Here is a 17,657-nt window from a genome sequence, read left to right as displayed (position 1 = left end):
ACTGCAACAGAGATCGCAGTGGGGAGAGAAGCAGTTTAATACCTCGTCGTATCAAGGCAGATAATATTACCAGCAAAAAGAATGGCTTGCGATTAACATATACAGGCTAGTTTCCACTTATAATGTAGATCACCAGCACTTGGCTGACGTCCGGACTATTATACAAGATTTGCGAGTCTAAATGGCATATACGCTAAGAGCATGCTACGTTCGACCATTTCTTTCACTCAAGCAAACCAGCCTGGGGGGGAAACATGGCCAAATGAGCACAGCCCAGCGGGAATCTTCTCACTTCCTTCCTGAGGGTATGGGACGGTGTAAAGAAAAAACCAAGGCAGAAAGCAATCTATAATAGAAAGGATATTAGGTTCGGGAGCTGGGTGGGTCAAACATCTAATAAGTGTCCAACGTAGTCTAAATAACTTGCCAAGAAATTCTCTGAAGGGATTCAGTCCGTACGAATTATTATTCGGAACTAGGATGTTGATCTCTGACCTTGATAGTCAGACTTCAGTGGTAATAGAAAAAACCTTTGATGTCAAAGACCGTTTGGCTATTTTGCAGGACTTAAACAAAACAAGAAAAGACCTGAGCAACATACAGTTGAAACAACAGCCAACGACCACTGAAGATTCACCACCTGTCCCAGCAAGACCTGTCTGGATTCCAAAAGTCGGGGATCTAGTCAGGGAGAAGATCGCGGTAAAGAAGGAATTTGGGCCTTCTTACAGAAAAGCAGTTCCTGTCTTGTCTGTCAACGGGACAAGATCAGTTCTACTACCGCCACTTGCTGGAAAAAAGGAGAACCGAGTTGTATCCATCGACCTGGTAAAACCACAACATGTGGCCGATAACAAACAGTAGGCCAAGTGGACTCCCAATAAGTAGCAGAACACCAAGGTTTGCTACCAGTACAGAGGTCCTATCAAAGAGGCTCATCACATTCGAAACGCCTACAGAAGAACAACAAGGACTATGCAACAATGCAATAGAACTAAGACCTCTGAAAACCCAAATAAAGACATTTAGCAGAGAGACACCAATCTATACTGAAGTACCAAGTGAAAATGCAAAAAACAAAAATCCTGAACCAATTGGAACAATTGACAGAACTGCATCTGGTTACTTCATCAACTTCGATGATTCCTCTGACGGCTTCAGTGAACAAAAGACACAGCCATCATCAAAATCCTTTAAAGACAAAGCTAAGGAACTTTTGAAACAACTGAAAGAAACATATCTGGTTTCTCCATGGATTGAATTTTGGGTGGGTTTTGGTGCATTTATCCTCATACTTTGGCTCATCATGGTATTTACTTTGGGACGCTTCATTGAGGGAAAATATGCTAAAATGGACACAGCAAGTCAGAACATCAACTTGGTCCTCAAACCACACACATCTTCACACGTCAAGAAACGAGAACTTTCTTCAGAACTTTCTTCAGCCAACTTCACAGCAATTCCAATACCTGGTGGGGTAGCCTGGGACAACACTGACTATGAAATTTATGGTCCGGTCGAGATCCTGAAATATCCACACCAAATCAAGATCTCCTTGAGTGATTTTGCAAAACCAAACTCATTTGCTGATGATTGGGACTTTGAAAGTATAAATAATATGATGTCTGACTTAGTAATGTCTGCTAAATTTACAAAACATGATTATTTGCAGGCTTCTACAAATTATGATAGTATGTATTGCTATAACCATTATGGTAACCATTTCTTGCATAAATCTGCACAACCTAGAAATGTTTTAAATTATAATCAATGGGAACATTGTGCTACACCTCCAAAAGGGAGCTCTAGAACCGTTTATGACAAATATTCATATTTTTCAGGTTTTAACATAACTAATGCTGAAACATTTTATTACAAATTGTCAAACAAGACAGGGATGAAAACCATGATAACCAACACAAAATTGATTTATTCTGATTCGTTCTTTGAAAAAATGAATACTTTTGGATTTGATTATTGGGACAAAAATGTTGATTTGAAAAGTGTTTGGGGTACAAAAGAATGGCAAGTACAGGGTTTAGAAGCTTTGTTTAGAGCCTGCATGATCCCAGAACAAATGATATTTTTAAATGACACTGTTCAACAAACCACCTGTCTTGGCTTAGCCAAAATCAAAGATTTAAATAACCTGTCTATTCCAAAGCCGACAATGTTTAGCAATAGCTCTGAAACAGATGAAGAAATAGACATAAACCATATACTTAACCAAAACAGAACACATCCTGATTGGAAACAATGGTTGATCTGGCCCACAGATACAAATAACTGTCAAGATAGATTCCTGAATAAAACACAGGGTTTCAAAATGACCAGGCCAGACCCTAGATATCCCCAAAGACATCACCCAGGGATAATAACAACCTACAGTGTGGGCAAATTATGCCTTCAATGGCTACAAACTTCCACACTGCCTGAAATTAAGCAACACCTAACTTTACTTACTGATGGTGCTGACTTGCGTGATTTCATACTGGGACCACGCAAACAGCGTCATAAGCGTTTCATAGCAGCCTCTGTATATGCAGCATACAATGAGGCCTGGAAGGTTACTCAAATTGAGACAGCAGAGAGAATACGTGAAATTGATCGTATTAATTTGGTAAAATCACTTTCTGTAGTGGACAATGGGTTAATGACTCTGTCCTCCAGAATTTTTTCATTGGACAGCATTGTGTCTTCAGCAATCGATATATTATCGCAAGACTTACTGTTATTACAACATGGACAGTCACAATTGCGTTCTATTGTACAGCTTGGCTGGACGTTACAAAATCTGCGTTCAGGCTACGTGCCTTGGCGTTTAATCAACACAACGTCACTATTCCAAATCTTTAACCTTACTGATAGACAAATCGGTATGGCGCAGAAGGGTGCTGATTATACAATCTTGAGCATTGAAAAACTAGAAAGATTACCAATGACAATGTCAGAACGACCTGTCAGTGAATGGATAATCCACGGAATCATAAATATTCCAATCTCAACCTTCAGGTTTCAATACTGCCAAAAATATATACAGGCTGGCATGTACGAGAAATTGGGAAAGGGGTACCTTAAAACAACTTGGAACCTGCCCTATTCACATGCATGTGTCAGTAACAAAGGACAGAAAGTGTTTCTTAGTGGCAACAATTGTGCTATGTCACTAAGCGGCACGCTTCTGTGTAACGGTATTAGTTTGCACGGAGCCTGTGAAGGGAATTCATACAACCTTTCATGTCACCAGCAAGGCGCACCTGCAACTGAAATAGAACCATTCTTTCAAAGACTCTATAATGGGAGTTACATTCTTATTGTAGACCGCAGATGGTGTAGTCTTATGCCCGGGACTCCTTATCTCGTCACTACGACGGCGAAGGTCAAGTGCTGTGGACGTTCTTTATTCCCCAGCTCCTTTCCAGACAGGGAGGCAAGGGCATGGCCCGGTTTGAAAATTACTTCTATTCGAATAGATACTTTAAGCAGAATGAAAACAGTGCTTCTTCAGACGCCTACAAGGCTCACGTCATCTAAAGAAACGTATGATCTACAAGTCGCAAGGACGACTGCAGAGATACATACATTATTATCAACTAATTCCCCCGTACATTTCGCGGAAATCCTGAGCGAAATCTTAAATATTTCTGATACCACTGGGGTCTCAAAGGTATTTAAGACAGTATTTTCGATGGCATTAACACCATTCAAAGCCATACTGGGTATTTTTCCAGATTTCGTCCATTCGATTTTTGGCGGACTTCCCCTGATCCTGGGACTAATTGCAGGAATCCTATTCCTAGTCCTTATTTTTCGTTATGGCAACCCATGTCACAGATCAAACTCTCGCGACAATGGAAGATACGATCCTAGCCATTGGATACCGGGACCGGATATCAAAAATCCTGGGACTCTCCCGGCTTAGAGACCTAAACATGACTTGGTTTCTATCATTTCGACCAATGTGGCAAAGGTGTGTTTTACCTGTACTAAGGTGTCTGCTATGCGGAGAAGAATGCGTGTTAGACACCTGTCTGACGCTACAATCGGATGCGCCGGTGGATGCAGATACACTGTTGGTTCCTACCAAGGTTCACGCACTGTGCTGCCCTCAAAGGCTGCCAATTCTGATGACGGCATTCCTGGAATCTTCACCACTACGATTGAAGAGTAGTGAAGTTCAAGATGAAAGCAGCATCGAACAGGTACGACCTTCTGTCAGCAATGCAAATCAGAATGTCAATGGAGACAATCATGCACACGAATGCATGGTTACCCCTATTTCCGACTTAGAGGAACTTTCCCATGAAGCTGTTGACAGTTTTTTCGAAAGCCTGAATGATATGATGTTCTCTCCGGAACAGAAATAGAGACTTTTGAGTAAACTCGCACACGGCGTTCCCTGAATTCGGCCTTCAACTTTAAAAATAAAGTCACGTGAACAATTACAATCCAGTTCACGGACAGCAACTTTTTTCAGCAAGCCCTTAAAATATTTTTCTATATATTTTTTCCCCGGGACACTGATCTTCTGCTTAAAGTAAGAAAACTATTCCTAGAGAACTAAGATTTCTATTTTTAGATACTTTATAGACTTTATATAGACTTTAGCTGCCCGCTGGTATGTTCACAAAATATATTATGTGATGAAATGGTTTCGACCTTTCTTTCTGTATAGCCATATTAAGAGCCATTTCATGTGTATTTCTCATATACCAACAAGCAATAATGCATAAAATGCGTGCTTACCTTTGCATTTAATTCATAGCTTAAGTGCATACAATATATATGACTGCAATTTTTCAGTATATTTGAAAATTTCAAAATGCATTTATGTATTTTGGGGTGGTAAGGTATACACTATACTCTATAGTATGTTGTACTATGTTATACTATGCATAGATTAGTAGATATGACCATAGTTAGCGTGGAGTGGGTGTCGTGTATTTCTATAGGTTCTGAATCGATCCCCCTATTCCTGACCCTATTCTGGTTAAACTACCTAGCTAGTTAACTAACAGTCAGCCCATGAGGCAAGAAAACCCCCATGATGCAGATACCGTTATCTGACGCAGTCACACTACGGCACAGGAACGTGTTATCTGATTAGGTCATAACGCTTGAGATCTAATTAGACAAGCGACATTCCTCCAGCCCCTGATAAGGCATACGACGTTCTCATAACAAATCAAACCTATGACAACCTGGATAATCCGTGCGGCCATTGTTTTGATTTCACAGAGAACTTTAGTAAAGAATGTGCTAACGAGCAAGTCGTATGACATCTTTATTGACGTACCTATGTCCATCCTTACGTCAATCCCGGCACCTTTAAGGTATAAATATTGCCGACCTTGCCCTATGCAAACACACGCGTGGTGACAAGACGGAGCAGCCATACTTGCCGAAGCCGAGAGCAGAAGCAGACCCCGCAGGCAACAGCCCCGCCCTCCTGACGCGCTGAGAGACGCGCTGCTATCTCAAGCCGAGAGACCCAGCACCGGCGCTTCCGGGTAGCCCTCGCAGGCAGCCTGGAATATCGAGAGCAGAGAAAGAGATACCATTCCTCATTCATCCTAAATTCCAGGTACAGAACTGAATAACCCCTCACAGAGAATTCTTTAGTTATTCACTTGGCAAAAACAAACTTAACTTAAACTGTAACTTTCTATTTCCCGCCCACGCATTAGACTTAGGTCAGGTACACGGGGTAGGCGTATTTAGAAACACCAGTTGAGTACGTTTAGTCAAATGTATATGTGTATGTAAATATATTTTAATCATTTTAAACATCATATGGCTCAGAAACCATATCAATGTTTTTACAGTATTATTTTATACTATTGCTTCTAATGTATGCACTTTACTTAACTATAAGTATTGCAATAATATCGATCCATTTCTCTTGTACGAGAAAAGAGACTGATCAATAAATAACATCTTTTATTGAACACGCCCGTCTCTTCCTTTTCTCTACATTCTGATGAGACTAAGAATGCACGTACTGACTGAGTAAAATAATTGCCTTGTGCTCACACGACTCTTGAGATTGACTCTTGATTAGGGGAGAGCAAAGTTGTCATGTTCTATGGTTGTCAGAAACTAAATCCCTTCTTGTCTAATCAGGGGAGTTAATCCTTCCTTGAACATTCGAGAAAGTTTCTAGCGAACTCTGAGCTTAGCTGGCAAACCCAAAAATTAAGTCTAGTATCGACAGTAGTAGACCTAGTTAACATCTGGCCTAGGCCTTTACTGCTGTAGGTACTATTCCAATGCGCAGAGCCTATTGGGAAGATAGGAACTACACTACAAAGGTACCCCTTTAACTGTACTCATAACAACGCCTTGCTGGGCGAGGTACAAAACAAACAACATCACGTCCAGTTAATTTAGCCTGCAGGTGGTCAAACTGCCATGCACTGCATCAATCCACAAACTGTCCCAACGATGGGTGTACACAGTTTTTGTGAGGCACGCCTGACTTAGAAGAAGACATCAACCACCTCCTAAGGAAGGTTAAAGGTGGTCAGCTGTCACCATTCAGTATCCAAGCATGAAGGTGGAGAGCGCGAAGGCCCAGCTGCAGAAACCAGGCCTGCCCCTTTGCTTAACAGAAGGTTCTCTGGAACGGCAGCCTGATCGGAGGACAGATACTCACACCCAGTGGTTCTGGATACCATATTTTCTGAGCCTAATCTGGGGCCATGAGGATGACTTGGCCCTGGTTGGTCCTGATCTTCTTTAGAACTTGGAATAGAAGAGGTATTGGCAGAAAAGCAAACAGGAGTCCAGAGTTCCAACCTATGCAGAACACGTCTCCAAACAAGAGATGCTTTGGAAACTCCAGGGCACAGAACCGCTGACTTTGCACATTCTCAATGGTGGTGAATAGATCAAGCCAAGGTCCTCCCCATGTGCCAAAACAATCCGCGCCATTTCTTTGTGAAATTGCCATTCATGATCCACCAGACTTCGATGTCTGAGTTCCTCTGTCCTGGCATTTAAAGATTCTGCATGGTGTCTCACCACCAGGAAAATTCCATGATGGTTCAGCAATTTCCAGAGGCCTAGTGCCTCTTGGTAGAGGGCCCAGGACTCCACTCCAACCGGTTAGTTGCAATACCACATGGTGGTGGTGTTGTCTGTGAGCACCTGTGCCCGCCTCTCCTTATTAGGTTTAAGGAAGGTTTTCAATGCCAAGTGGATGGCCCACAACTTCAGAAGGTTTATAAAGAGCCAGTAATCCATCAGAGACGTCAGATCTCTTTCTCTCCCAGGTGGCCGCCCCAGATCAGAAGTGGACGCATTGGTCACCACTATCAGCTCTGGGTAGGGTACAGCGAGGGGTCCAGCAACCACCATTACAGCTCTGTTGCAGTCTCCTTTGGATGTGGTTGAAGAGGTCCCCTCGATGTTCAGCCCTCTGAGAATTCAGATTCCACTGCAGAGCCCGCATATGCCACCTGGCGTGTTTGACCAGCAGAAGGCAGGAGGCCATTAGTCCCAGCAGGCTCAGAGTCGACCTCACTGAAAATCAGTAGAGGCTGAAAGATCTGGATCACAGCTTTAATATCATGGACTCTCCTTTCTCGGGGAAAGACACAAAACCAAATTGTGGCCAAAATAGCTCCAATAAAGTGGAGCGTCTGAGAAGCAGTGAGGTGTGACTTCAGTATGTTGACAGTGAACCCCAAAGATGACCAGTGGTTCGCCATAGTCTGAAGGTGGTTGATGACTGCCTGGGACAAGCCCACTTTCAACAGCTGGTCGCTGAGGTAGAGGACGGGGACTCATGACCGCTGAAGGTGTGCTGCCACCACCACCAACACGCAAGGGGCACTGGTCAGAGCAAATGGGGGGGGGGAGGGCACAGTGAATGAAAATGCTCCTGTCCTGCCACAAACTGCAAGTAGCACCAATGGGCCTGCAGGACGAGTATATAGAAACAGGCATTCCGTAGATCCAACACCACCATCCAGTCTCCAGGGTCAAGGACAGACAAGACCAGGCCCTGGGTGAGCACCTTGAATGTGTCCTTCTGGAAGAAAGAGTTGAGGGCACAGGTCTAAAATAGGCAAAGGCCTCTGTACTTTTTAGCACCAGGAATTGGTGGGAGTAACAACCATGCACTACTTCTAGCACAGGCACCCTCTCAATAGCTTTTTTGGCCAACAGGGCTTGCGCTTCCTGCTGTTAAACAGAAAGGTGGTCCTCCGTCAGTCATTGGGTGGACAGTGGAAGGTGCAGCGGTGAAAAAATTAAAGCAAAGGTTCCTAAACAGGCGAGTCCCATCAAGCAGCATGTCCACAAGCGAGAGAGATGGACATCACCTGAAAAACTAGTGGACCTCAGCCAGGTTTGGCCCATGACCCCAACAAAGTGTCCGTAAAGGCCTCATTGAATTGTAAGAAGGGCTCAGTAAATGTCTGCCCCAGTTAAAGGATCTCTGTAAGTACATTGATCTTAACCTCTAAGGTGGGGAGCTAGAGGTCAAGGACTTTGGCTGCCCTATGCATAACTATGGCATAGGAAGCACTTTCCTCAGCGGCAGACCCAGGAGGAGAGACAAGACTGGACTCGGGAAGCATTTAGACCGCTAGTCTCCTGCAGGACATCATACCAATTTTCTTAGTGATAAGGGTGGCCAATCTAATCACCCATATTGTAATCGTTATCCGAAATAGTGCTGAACAAGGAATGCAGGGTGTGCATTTTTGACTGTGGAGGCAGAGCAAATGGAGGAATGGGAGCCTCAACCACAGGTGGAAGAAACTTCGATTGAGGTCAAACTGGCGCCGACTAGATGTCAGAAAGGACAATTAGGGCCTTTTCTTACAGCGTTGATAAATCCAGCATTGCTGTCGATGTGCCAGGCTCTGCCGTGGACCATGGCGCTGGAAGTGGAGTCGAGAGCGGAAATGGAGGCGACCCTGGTATGGGCTTGGATGGTTCAGTTGGTGTCGAGGGTGTACGTGCCGGAGGTAACCCAGGTTGAGAACTTCTTGACTTTATAGGGACCGCTGGCGCGCCAGAGGCAGTAGGTAAGGAGCCAAAGAGTTGGAGCATGATCTCGTGGAATTCTTCCATCTGCTAGCCTTGGAAACACGGGTTGTGTCTGAACAAGTTGCCTGATCGGCACAGAAGTTGAACAATTCTGGGAACAAGATCAAGAGGTATAGTGCCTCCCCTATGCCTTCTCAGGGGTGTGTTAGTGGCAGGAAGTAGCCAAGTCCCACTTAGATGACTTGTCTTCCTTCCAGGTCTTACCTGAAGATTTGGACAGAGAGAAGGACTGACCCCTGAAACTACTCTGGTGACCTCTAGATGTCGAATGGGACCACACTTTCGACTTGGACCAATCTCATTGCAGTCTCCTCCAGTGCTTGGCGATATAGAGTATCATCTTGCGATCTCGTATGGACTTTGGGGTAACTGGCGCATAGTAACAGCAGGCCTTAAAGTTGTGGCTCTAACTAAGCCACCACAGGCACATTTTGGGAGGATCTGTCACAGACATTTGTCTGCGGCAGTCCTTACAGGGCTTTAAACCTGTTGTTTTGGGACCTGACATGTCCTTTGCACACTGTAAAACAATTTTGCGATTGAGGAAAAGGTCTCAAAAAGACAGGAGGTAGCTCCTGATCTGCATCTGGTGGCATTGAAAGAAAGGAACTGATGTCAGCATGTGGAAGTGGCACATGTATAGGGTTCGCACATCATTTCTAGAAAAGAATAGCAGCAGTGCAGACCCACACGGCGCCACCTACCGATGCGCAGAGGTATTGCTGAAAAGTTTCCTGAATCAGTCGGATGCCTAGGGAATATTCAAAAGGTGAGGAATCTGTAGCTAGAAGTCTCTAACAGAAAAATAAATAAGGTCAGGTAAAATTTGAAAAGGAAGGGTAGCACAAATTTCTCAAGCCATAAGGAGGACTTCTGTCCTAAAAGGAGGGGAATGACAGCCGTTGATATGATACGTTGTGGGTAGGTTGCAAGGAAAAAGAGTGGATGAGGCATGGTCTGATACCGGTGCAGGACCAATTTGAAGGTGAAGATGTCAGAGGCAGCACTCTATTGGGTCGCAGATTTAAGTATGGCGACAAGCTCGGCTCAAGTTATGGAGGGGAAAACGACCAATGTGAATTGGGCCAATTACTGAGACTTGGGTAAGAGTATAGGAATATGGAAGGAGATGTAAAACGCGAGTCTGTGGCTAAAAGGGTAGACTGAGTTAATGTGCAGTGAGGACAGTATTTATTGATTTGAGATTTTCTGTAGAGTGGACCAATTTCATCAATGTCAGAGCACTTTACAATGGAGTACTTATTGGGAGAAAGGCAATGTAAGATAGAATACAGGTTTCTAAAAACAGTCACACTGTGGTGTGGATTTTGAAAATAAATGTGCAAATATTACTTATCCCAAACAAATGCTTGAATGGTAGTGAAGCAAAAATCATATGCGTCCATGTTCAAAAGTGGATACCAGGTTCTCAAACAGGTGACTAAATGTAACTGAGAATGAAGCACTAAGCAATAAACACTCAGGGAGCAGGTATTTTCTGAGAGTGTTGGAGTAACAAGGATATCTTGGCAGTGACACAGGAGGTTTTTCAACCCTCTTTTGAACGTAGCGTAAGAATGGGCCTGCTTAAGGCCTTGGGTGCTGCTCCACACATTGATGAATTCCAAAATGTTTCTCAATACAGGGATTTCAACTGCAGGCCATATTTGTTCCGGGAGTTCCCGTTTTGTCCTAGGATGGTGTTAGCAAGCCTTAGGAGAAACACTGAAAGCAAGATATTAAGGGCCTGATTTAGATGTTTGTGGTCTTCCCGCTGGGCTACCGCTGTCGCAGTCTGAGAAAGATGGCCAAGACGTTTGCTCTTCCACCCACCGGATTACAACAGTAATCCAGGGCAGCCGGTGAGGCAGCGTCACGGCGGCTGGAATGTTTGGCTCATAAGAGAGCCTAAAAAGCACCCTCCTGCAGTGACAGCGCCTCCAGCAAGTCTGTGCAGTGTGGTATGCACCATGTTGTGCATGCCACTCAGTGCACGCATGAGTGTGTACTTTTGGGGGGACACATCATATGCACACCCATAGAAAGATGTAGGCCCCTTTACATGTCTTTCCACCAAGCATTTCATGGCAGGGACCCAGTCAATAAATGATTGGAGGCAAGGCAGGTCGGATTCGCAATTCCCGCCTGCTTTCCACGCCATCGCAGGATCATGGTGGCAGTGGTGGTCACACCGCCATCACCATGATCAGGCAGGAGGCCCGACGTGATGTCGGCGGTGGGACTGCTATCCACCAGTACGGCGGTCCCAGGACCGCCAACATCTAAATAAGGTCCTAATTCTCAGAAGCAAAGCCGTTTAGCAGCATTCTGAAGGCTGTCGGTACAACATTCAGGAAGTCAGCAGGGCATTTCCGGCTGTCGGTGGGCATTATGGGCAGTTGGGAGGGCCTTCAGGCGAGTCCAGAGGGCATACAGGTAGGTTGAGAGAACACTCGGGAGGATATACCGGGATAGCTTCATGTCATCAAGGCGATCTGCTGTCCAGGATTTTCTATATCTACAAACACAGGTGCATATTTGCAGCATAATGAACTTGATAGTGGAGTTCATCTGGGCTCAGCATGAAGGGGTGCAAGGATGAAGGCAAGTGTGAGTGTTTGCAGGTTGTCAGAGGTATTGGTGTGAACAAGCTTCACTGACTGGTAAAAAAACAAAATGTGATATTTTTGATTGCATTTATCAAAAATTGTTGGTCCATAAAAGAAGTGGGGGACATATTAAAACAAGCATTTACAAAGAGTTATTTGGAATGATTAACACAATGTTTCACTTTTGAAATTTGTATTTTACTGAGGATTCCCAGTCTGGCATGAGTGAAGTGTGTCAGTATATCCAATGCTGGGGAACTTGTATTGATTGGTACATCCAATCTGTCTTCCTCCAGTCCAATAAGCAGCTCAACTGCAGAAGTACTTCAACTGAATTAATGGCAGCTTCCTTCTGAGCTACAAAAAGTGCAGATTCATGCAGCACTCTCATTCTTGACCTATTGTACAAAGATCACACTGCCACGAACGAGACTTCTCGAGCCTTTAAGATGCTTCTCTTTCTGTAGGAATTCAGATTACATCAAAGTAGACTCCTCTCTAAAGTACATTACTGCACTTGGAATGTTATTTTATATTTTTGGTGCAGATGTATATATCGCAAACTCTACCCGAAGGTATTGGAGCGCTTTACATGAGCACCAGTTACATAACAGAAGGACACGCTCATGTTTGGTAGGCATGGGGAGATTACGTGATTTGCCCAGAATCAAAGGACGCTGAGGCGACGCTGAGACTCGAACCTGGTTCCCCAGCTCCAAAGTCAGCAGCTCTGGCCCTAACGTTAAAGTTGGGCCTTTCGGATGCAAACCTTACGCCCTTTCCTTTTGCAATCTGACTACTCACTATCCAGTGCCTTGAAGTAGTTTCTGGTAATATCAGCATTAACGAAACATGCATTATATACTATGTCCAACCGACCAGGTTACGGATATGTGGATCCCACACATCATAAGAAGCTCCCCTTTGGAACAACAACAAAATAGGAGGAGCTCCAGTGCAAATTCAACATTAAGGGAGAAACAAAGAAAATTAATTAAAACCTCAAGACAAAGGAAAGGAAGAGGAAGAAGCCAAGACACATGGAAGCAGAAGGCACATCAGGACAAGAAACAGGGCTACAGACACCGGTAAGTCCTGACCTCAGCACAAAAGATAAGGAGGGAGGAATAACAAAGTATCCCCTGCATAGCAGGGGGCGGAACTCAACTTACAAGGCTCAACTCTGAAGAGCACCGTGATTGTGAGCAGAGAGGACAAGCCACAGTAGTAAACAGAGTCTAGAACATCATAAGAGGTACAGCAGGAGGTCTCATCAGAGACCTCCGAAGAGAGGGATCACAGGACCTGAAGTTAAAGCAGGGCTAAATGGTGCATCTAATGCTCAGATACCATGTTTGGGAATAGACTGTTGCACAGAGGCTTGTAAATGCATGGCAACCTCTCCACACACTTCATGGTCTGCTCTGGAAGTGAACTCTGCAGCTCACTGGCACATGTTTTGTGAGGACAGGGATTTTAGCAGTAGCTGATACAATTTTCATTGGTTGTCATGAAATTGGAGTTCGCATTGCATGAAAACTATGTAGACTCAGCAGTGCTGGAGGTTCCAGGACTGGTCCAAATGGGGGTAAAGGCACTGGATATGCCACATAGGAGGCACTGTCATGAATAGCCCGGTCACTTCCCTCTCACCAGACAAGACACTTTTCTGCTGCACAAATAGTACAAATTCCTTCTCCCCATACCTGCTTTGAGCCAGGGCCTGTGTCAGCAGTGCTTGTATCTGCAGCAAACGTCCCTGCAAAGCATTGTGGGCAGTACTACCGGCCTCACAAGGTAATTCTCCAACCAGTCGCAGCAAGAGGGTCCCGTACCCAGTCACGGGCACCGCAGGCACCAAGGCCTGAGCCGCCATTATACGCACAGCAAATATGGGGTTTCCTGCGAGCTGCACCAGGGGCTCCACAAAACAGGACGAGGAACTGGAAGAAAAACAAAAAAGTGGTTGTTGAGAATTACTGGAATGCTGGTGTAGACCAACTGTGAAAAAAGCATCTCCATAAGAGATATATGGCACAATTTTTATTATAGCTTTAATAACATAAATGATTGTTGCAGTCAAATGAATCCTATTGTAAATCTATGATAATTCTTCTTCTCTTTTTGTGAATTATATGGTCTCAAAAAACCTGATGTTAAGTGATCTGCTGCATCCCATCCACACCATATGCTATAAATAAATCCATACTACTGGAGAAAGTGAACCGACAAAAGGCAAGTGACGGCAATGCAGGCATTCATCGTTTACGTGGAAAAGGTTCAACATAAGCGTCCGGAGTGCAAGCGTAACCTGTACAACCACCCAATGGGTGTATATTTCTGCCAGCAGACTACTAAGAAAAGTGAAAGCGCTTTTCATTTACAGGTTCATGCCCAGGGACCAAGCCAATAGAGTTTTCATTTCTTGGTTTACCAAATTTGGACAGTTGGGAGATCTGTCCAGGACTTGGACTAGTCACCTATAGATCAACTGACAAATCAGTGGCAAGCGTTTACGTTACTGAGCCAACTTGTCAGCCATGTCCATTGTAAATTATTTGTCACCAGAGTTGTGTTTGCAAGCTTCATTCAAATAATGTATTATTGCAAACGTTCCAAAAACACTCAGAAAGGCAATAGGGGCTCAAGCTTGGGTTCCCGGACCCGTGCACTTAACCTTCTAGAGCGTGCTACAGAGCGAATGCCACTTGGCCCTCAGTGGTCCCCAAAACCTTCGCAAATATTTTAGGGGCACCCTATGGCTTCGTGTATCACTTTCTCAGCTCTTTTGAGCCCACAGCCTGGTAGTAGGTGTTGTGTGGCTTCCACATCTACAAGCGTCATCTCGCCTAGCTCACCATCATGGCGAAGTTATAAAAGGTGCGCGTGTACCTCTGTACGGCAGCGCTGCTCCACATTCCCAACTGGACTGGCATGACTACATCTATGCCTGAGGTCTGTTTCTTTCCCTCTCCCCTTTCCAGTATATTTGTACTTGGGAGCAGCACCATAAGGTGTGCCGGAAAGTGTCACGCTTCTGCCATCCCTGGAGTCACTTTCTATCTCTAGTCCTGCCAAACTTGGCTAATTGTACTCAAGTGTAGTACATACATTCAAAAACTGTGATTCGGCCAATCCAAATCCTCCCCACATTGCAAATTTCCATGGGTACATTCAAGCCCCATCCCATTCTTCCTCATCTATCTCCCAATGTCCCTTTTCCCACTTCGCTTTCAGGAGTGGAAGTGGCAGCTGCGTGTTGTAGGTGAGTGTATGGTATATTAGAAATATAACTTGATTAAGTAATTGCATTGCCTATCATATAAACTGTAATGCAAATTGCTGTTTAATGTCTCCTAACAGTGTTGGGTATCTCTATAATGCAAGTTTGATTTGTAGGTTTCTATAACACAAACTGCTCGGAAGGTCATACTCTTCCGGGAGATCTTGAAATGCTTTTAGACCACCTGGCTTCCAGACATCCCTGAGTGGTGCAATCCTAATAGCGCCCCATGTACTGTGGCCCTCTAGTATCAGGTATAGGGCGGAATACCAGAGGTGTTTCCAGAATCAAGGTGTTCCCCCCCATCCCATTTGACATTTTGCTCCTCTCCATATTTTCATTACTGTTTCGGTGTGTTCACGCTACTTCTTTGTGGCCCCCCCCCCCATATAAGGATCTTACGAATCCTTTGGGGTCCTTACCCTGTCTGCTGTTACTGACAGGTCCTACTGCTAAGTGAACGCCCAGTCATTTATTACAATTAGTTGTAAAGTCTGATAATATTTTTTGAGGTTTGGAAGTGTAGTCCCCCAGCATACACCCACCTTTGTAGTACAGTTAGTACTATTTGGGTCATTCAACCGTCGTACAACAGGATTCTAGTTACGCTGTCCACCTTTTAAAACAAAGTGTAAGGGATCGTGTATGGAGTATTCCGAAGCACATGTAGGAACTTAGGGAGAGTTATAGGATAATAAAGAACACCCCAACTCAGAACATCAAACAGGAGCTTCCTCCAATGCGATTCATCAGTTTTATATTTTTTCAGCGGGGTCTTTCAGTTGAGTTGTAGGAAGGTACGGTTCTCGCTTGTTATCTGTATGTCTAGATATCGAAAGCCATCTCTAGCAATTTAGAAGGGTCATCTTGTATCCTTCCTGGAAAGCCAATTTGTATGGATATTCGTAATGGTTTAGAGAAGCCATATACAGGAAGCAATAGTTTACTTATCTACTTTTCCCCAATACTCTGGATATGGTAATACCCTTCTAGACTTGGACTCTGTTGAATTTCGCTTGTATCTGACGGTACACCAACCTTCCAGCCATTGCGAACTGTGCCCTATATTAGTAAATGCAGTGATTTCCACTCCGCAATGACTCCTAGTTTCGCAGGGAACAGCACCATCCTTTGCCCCTCTCTTTCACAGCTCTTTCTTGACCTCATCATGATCTGCGTTTGGCTTGTACCGCCGGGGTGTGGTGCGGAAATAGAAGAATTTGTCTACTCGCAGAGGTTGGTGACCACTCCATTTTGGCCAACTGGAGGGTCACGTCCCGTGCTTGGTATTATCACCCTTGGTCTTGCTCCAGGTTTGGGTGGGGTGTCCTGGAGCATGATGCACGCTCTCTAATCGTGGACAGCCCGAAGAGTCCATCGTATTTCACCACATCGATGGTCTGTGCTCACAAATGTCTCAGCCGACAAACAGCGTAAAGCGCTGACGAACCGCGCAAGCTTATGTCATGTATAGTACTCTACTGCTCCTCTCTCATTGAAAGTGAAACTGCGCAAGCAGCAGGGCACAATCATCCCTCACATACACAGGGCAGAAGCAGCAGCAGTGCAACCTGCTCACAGATAGAAAGTGAAACTGCACACGCAGCAGGGTGCAATCTTCTCTCCCATAGACAGAACGGGTGCAGCTCAAGCAGCAGCAATGCAAGCTCCTCATGGATAGAACATGAAACTGAACAAGTAACATGGTGCAAGCTTCCCTCGATTACACAGGACAGCTGCAGCTCAAGCAGCAGCAGTGCAAGCGTCCCCCACATAGAAAATTAAACAGCACAAGCAACTTGGTGCAGGTTTCCTTCACATACATAGAACAGATGCTGCTCAAGCAGCAGCAGTGCAAGCTTCCCCCCACACACAGTGAAACTGCACAAGCAGCATGGTGCAAGCTTCCTTCACATACGTAGAACAGATCACACAGAAAGCAAAACAGTATAAGAAGCATGGCACTCGCTTCACTCAAATGCATAAACCGGGTACACATCGAAGCTGTGCGAGTTTCTCTTGAAAGCACAGAGGAAGTGTACAAGCAACAGCAATCTTCCCTCAGTGGACAGAGGCACTGAGCCTCATCCTGCCTGTACCTGCTGACGTCCTCATGGCCAGGCTGCAGGTGGCTCAGCAGGGTCAGGGTGGGGTGCAGACTGTGGCACAGCCGGACTCTTCCTCTGGATGATGGCGTGGACGTGTTGAAGGCCCCGTGCAGCTCCTTCAGGAGGACCCCCTGCAGCTCAGGGTGCTGGGTGAAGAAGACCAGCGGGGTGACCGCATTCTGAGAGCAGCTCTCGCCCCAGCTGCGCTTCTGCCCCAGGGTCCGGGCAGTTAGGGCACCTAGGACATGGAAAAAGGAGAGTAAGGGGGTGACAACGGACTGAGAAGATTTAAAAGTATAAGTTGAAGTGGACCTGGACACCATCATCCAGAGGCGCAAAGTTCATACAACTCTCTTACAGGAGACTTAACTCACGGCCCACACACTGGACGTCATGCGTAGACGCTGGAGGGGGACCCTCATAGGAACTATGACTATGCCAGGGGGGGGTTCTGTTTTGGGCTGCCTTGGGACACTTCTGGAGATTCAATACTCACGTATTGACACGGAGGGCCGCTATGTGGTGTTGGGGGGCCAACTAGAGGGTCACCCAATTTTGCTGGTGTCAATATATGCCCCCAGCGCTAACCGACTACTT

The 17,657-nt window shown here is 45.1% G+C and overlaps 1 protein-coding gene across 1 annotated transcript in view; it reads right to left on the bottom strand.

Moving 5' to 3' along the window:
• The window catches only part of LOC144792699 (tRNA (32-2'-O)-methyltransferase regulator THADA-like), a 194,070-nt gene that overhangs the window by 49,620 nt on the left and 126,793 nt on the right, over positions 1–17,657 (bottom strand). Inside the window, exons 23-24 of the mRNA XM_078667856.1 lie at positions 17,052–17,298; positions 13,376–13,612 (exon numbers count right to left, since the gene is read on the bottom strand). Coding sequence (XP_078523982.1) covers positions 13,376–13,612; positions 17,052–17,298 — 484 coding nt within the window. The remainder of the gene's footprint in view (positions 1–13,375; positions 13,613–17,051; positions 17,299–17,657) is intronic.

This window comes from Lissotriton helveticus, chromosome 11, assembly GCF_964261635.1.
Source record: "Lissotriton helveticus chromosome 11, aLisHel1.1, whole genome shotgun sequence".
NCBI classification, from domain to species: Eukaryota; Metazoa; Chordata; class Amphibia; order Caudata; family Salamandridae; genus Lissotriton; species Lissotriton helveticus.
The sequence above is the reverse complement of the archived record's forward strand: the minus strand, read 5'-3'. Positions and strand labels throughout refer to the sequence as shown.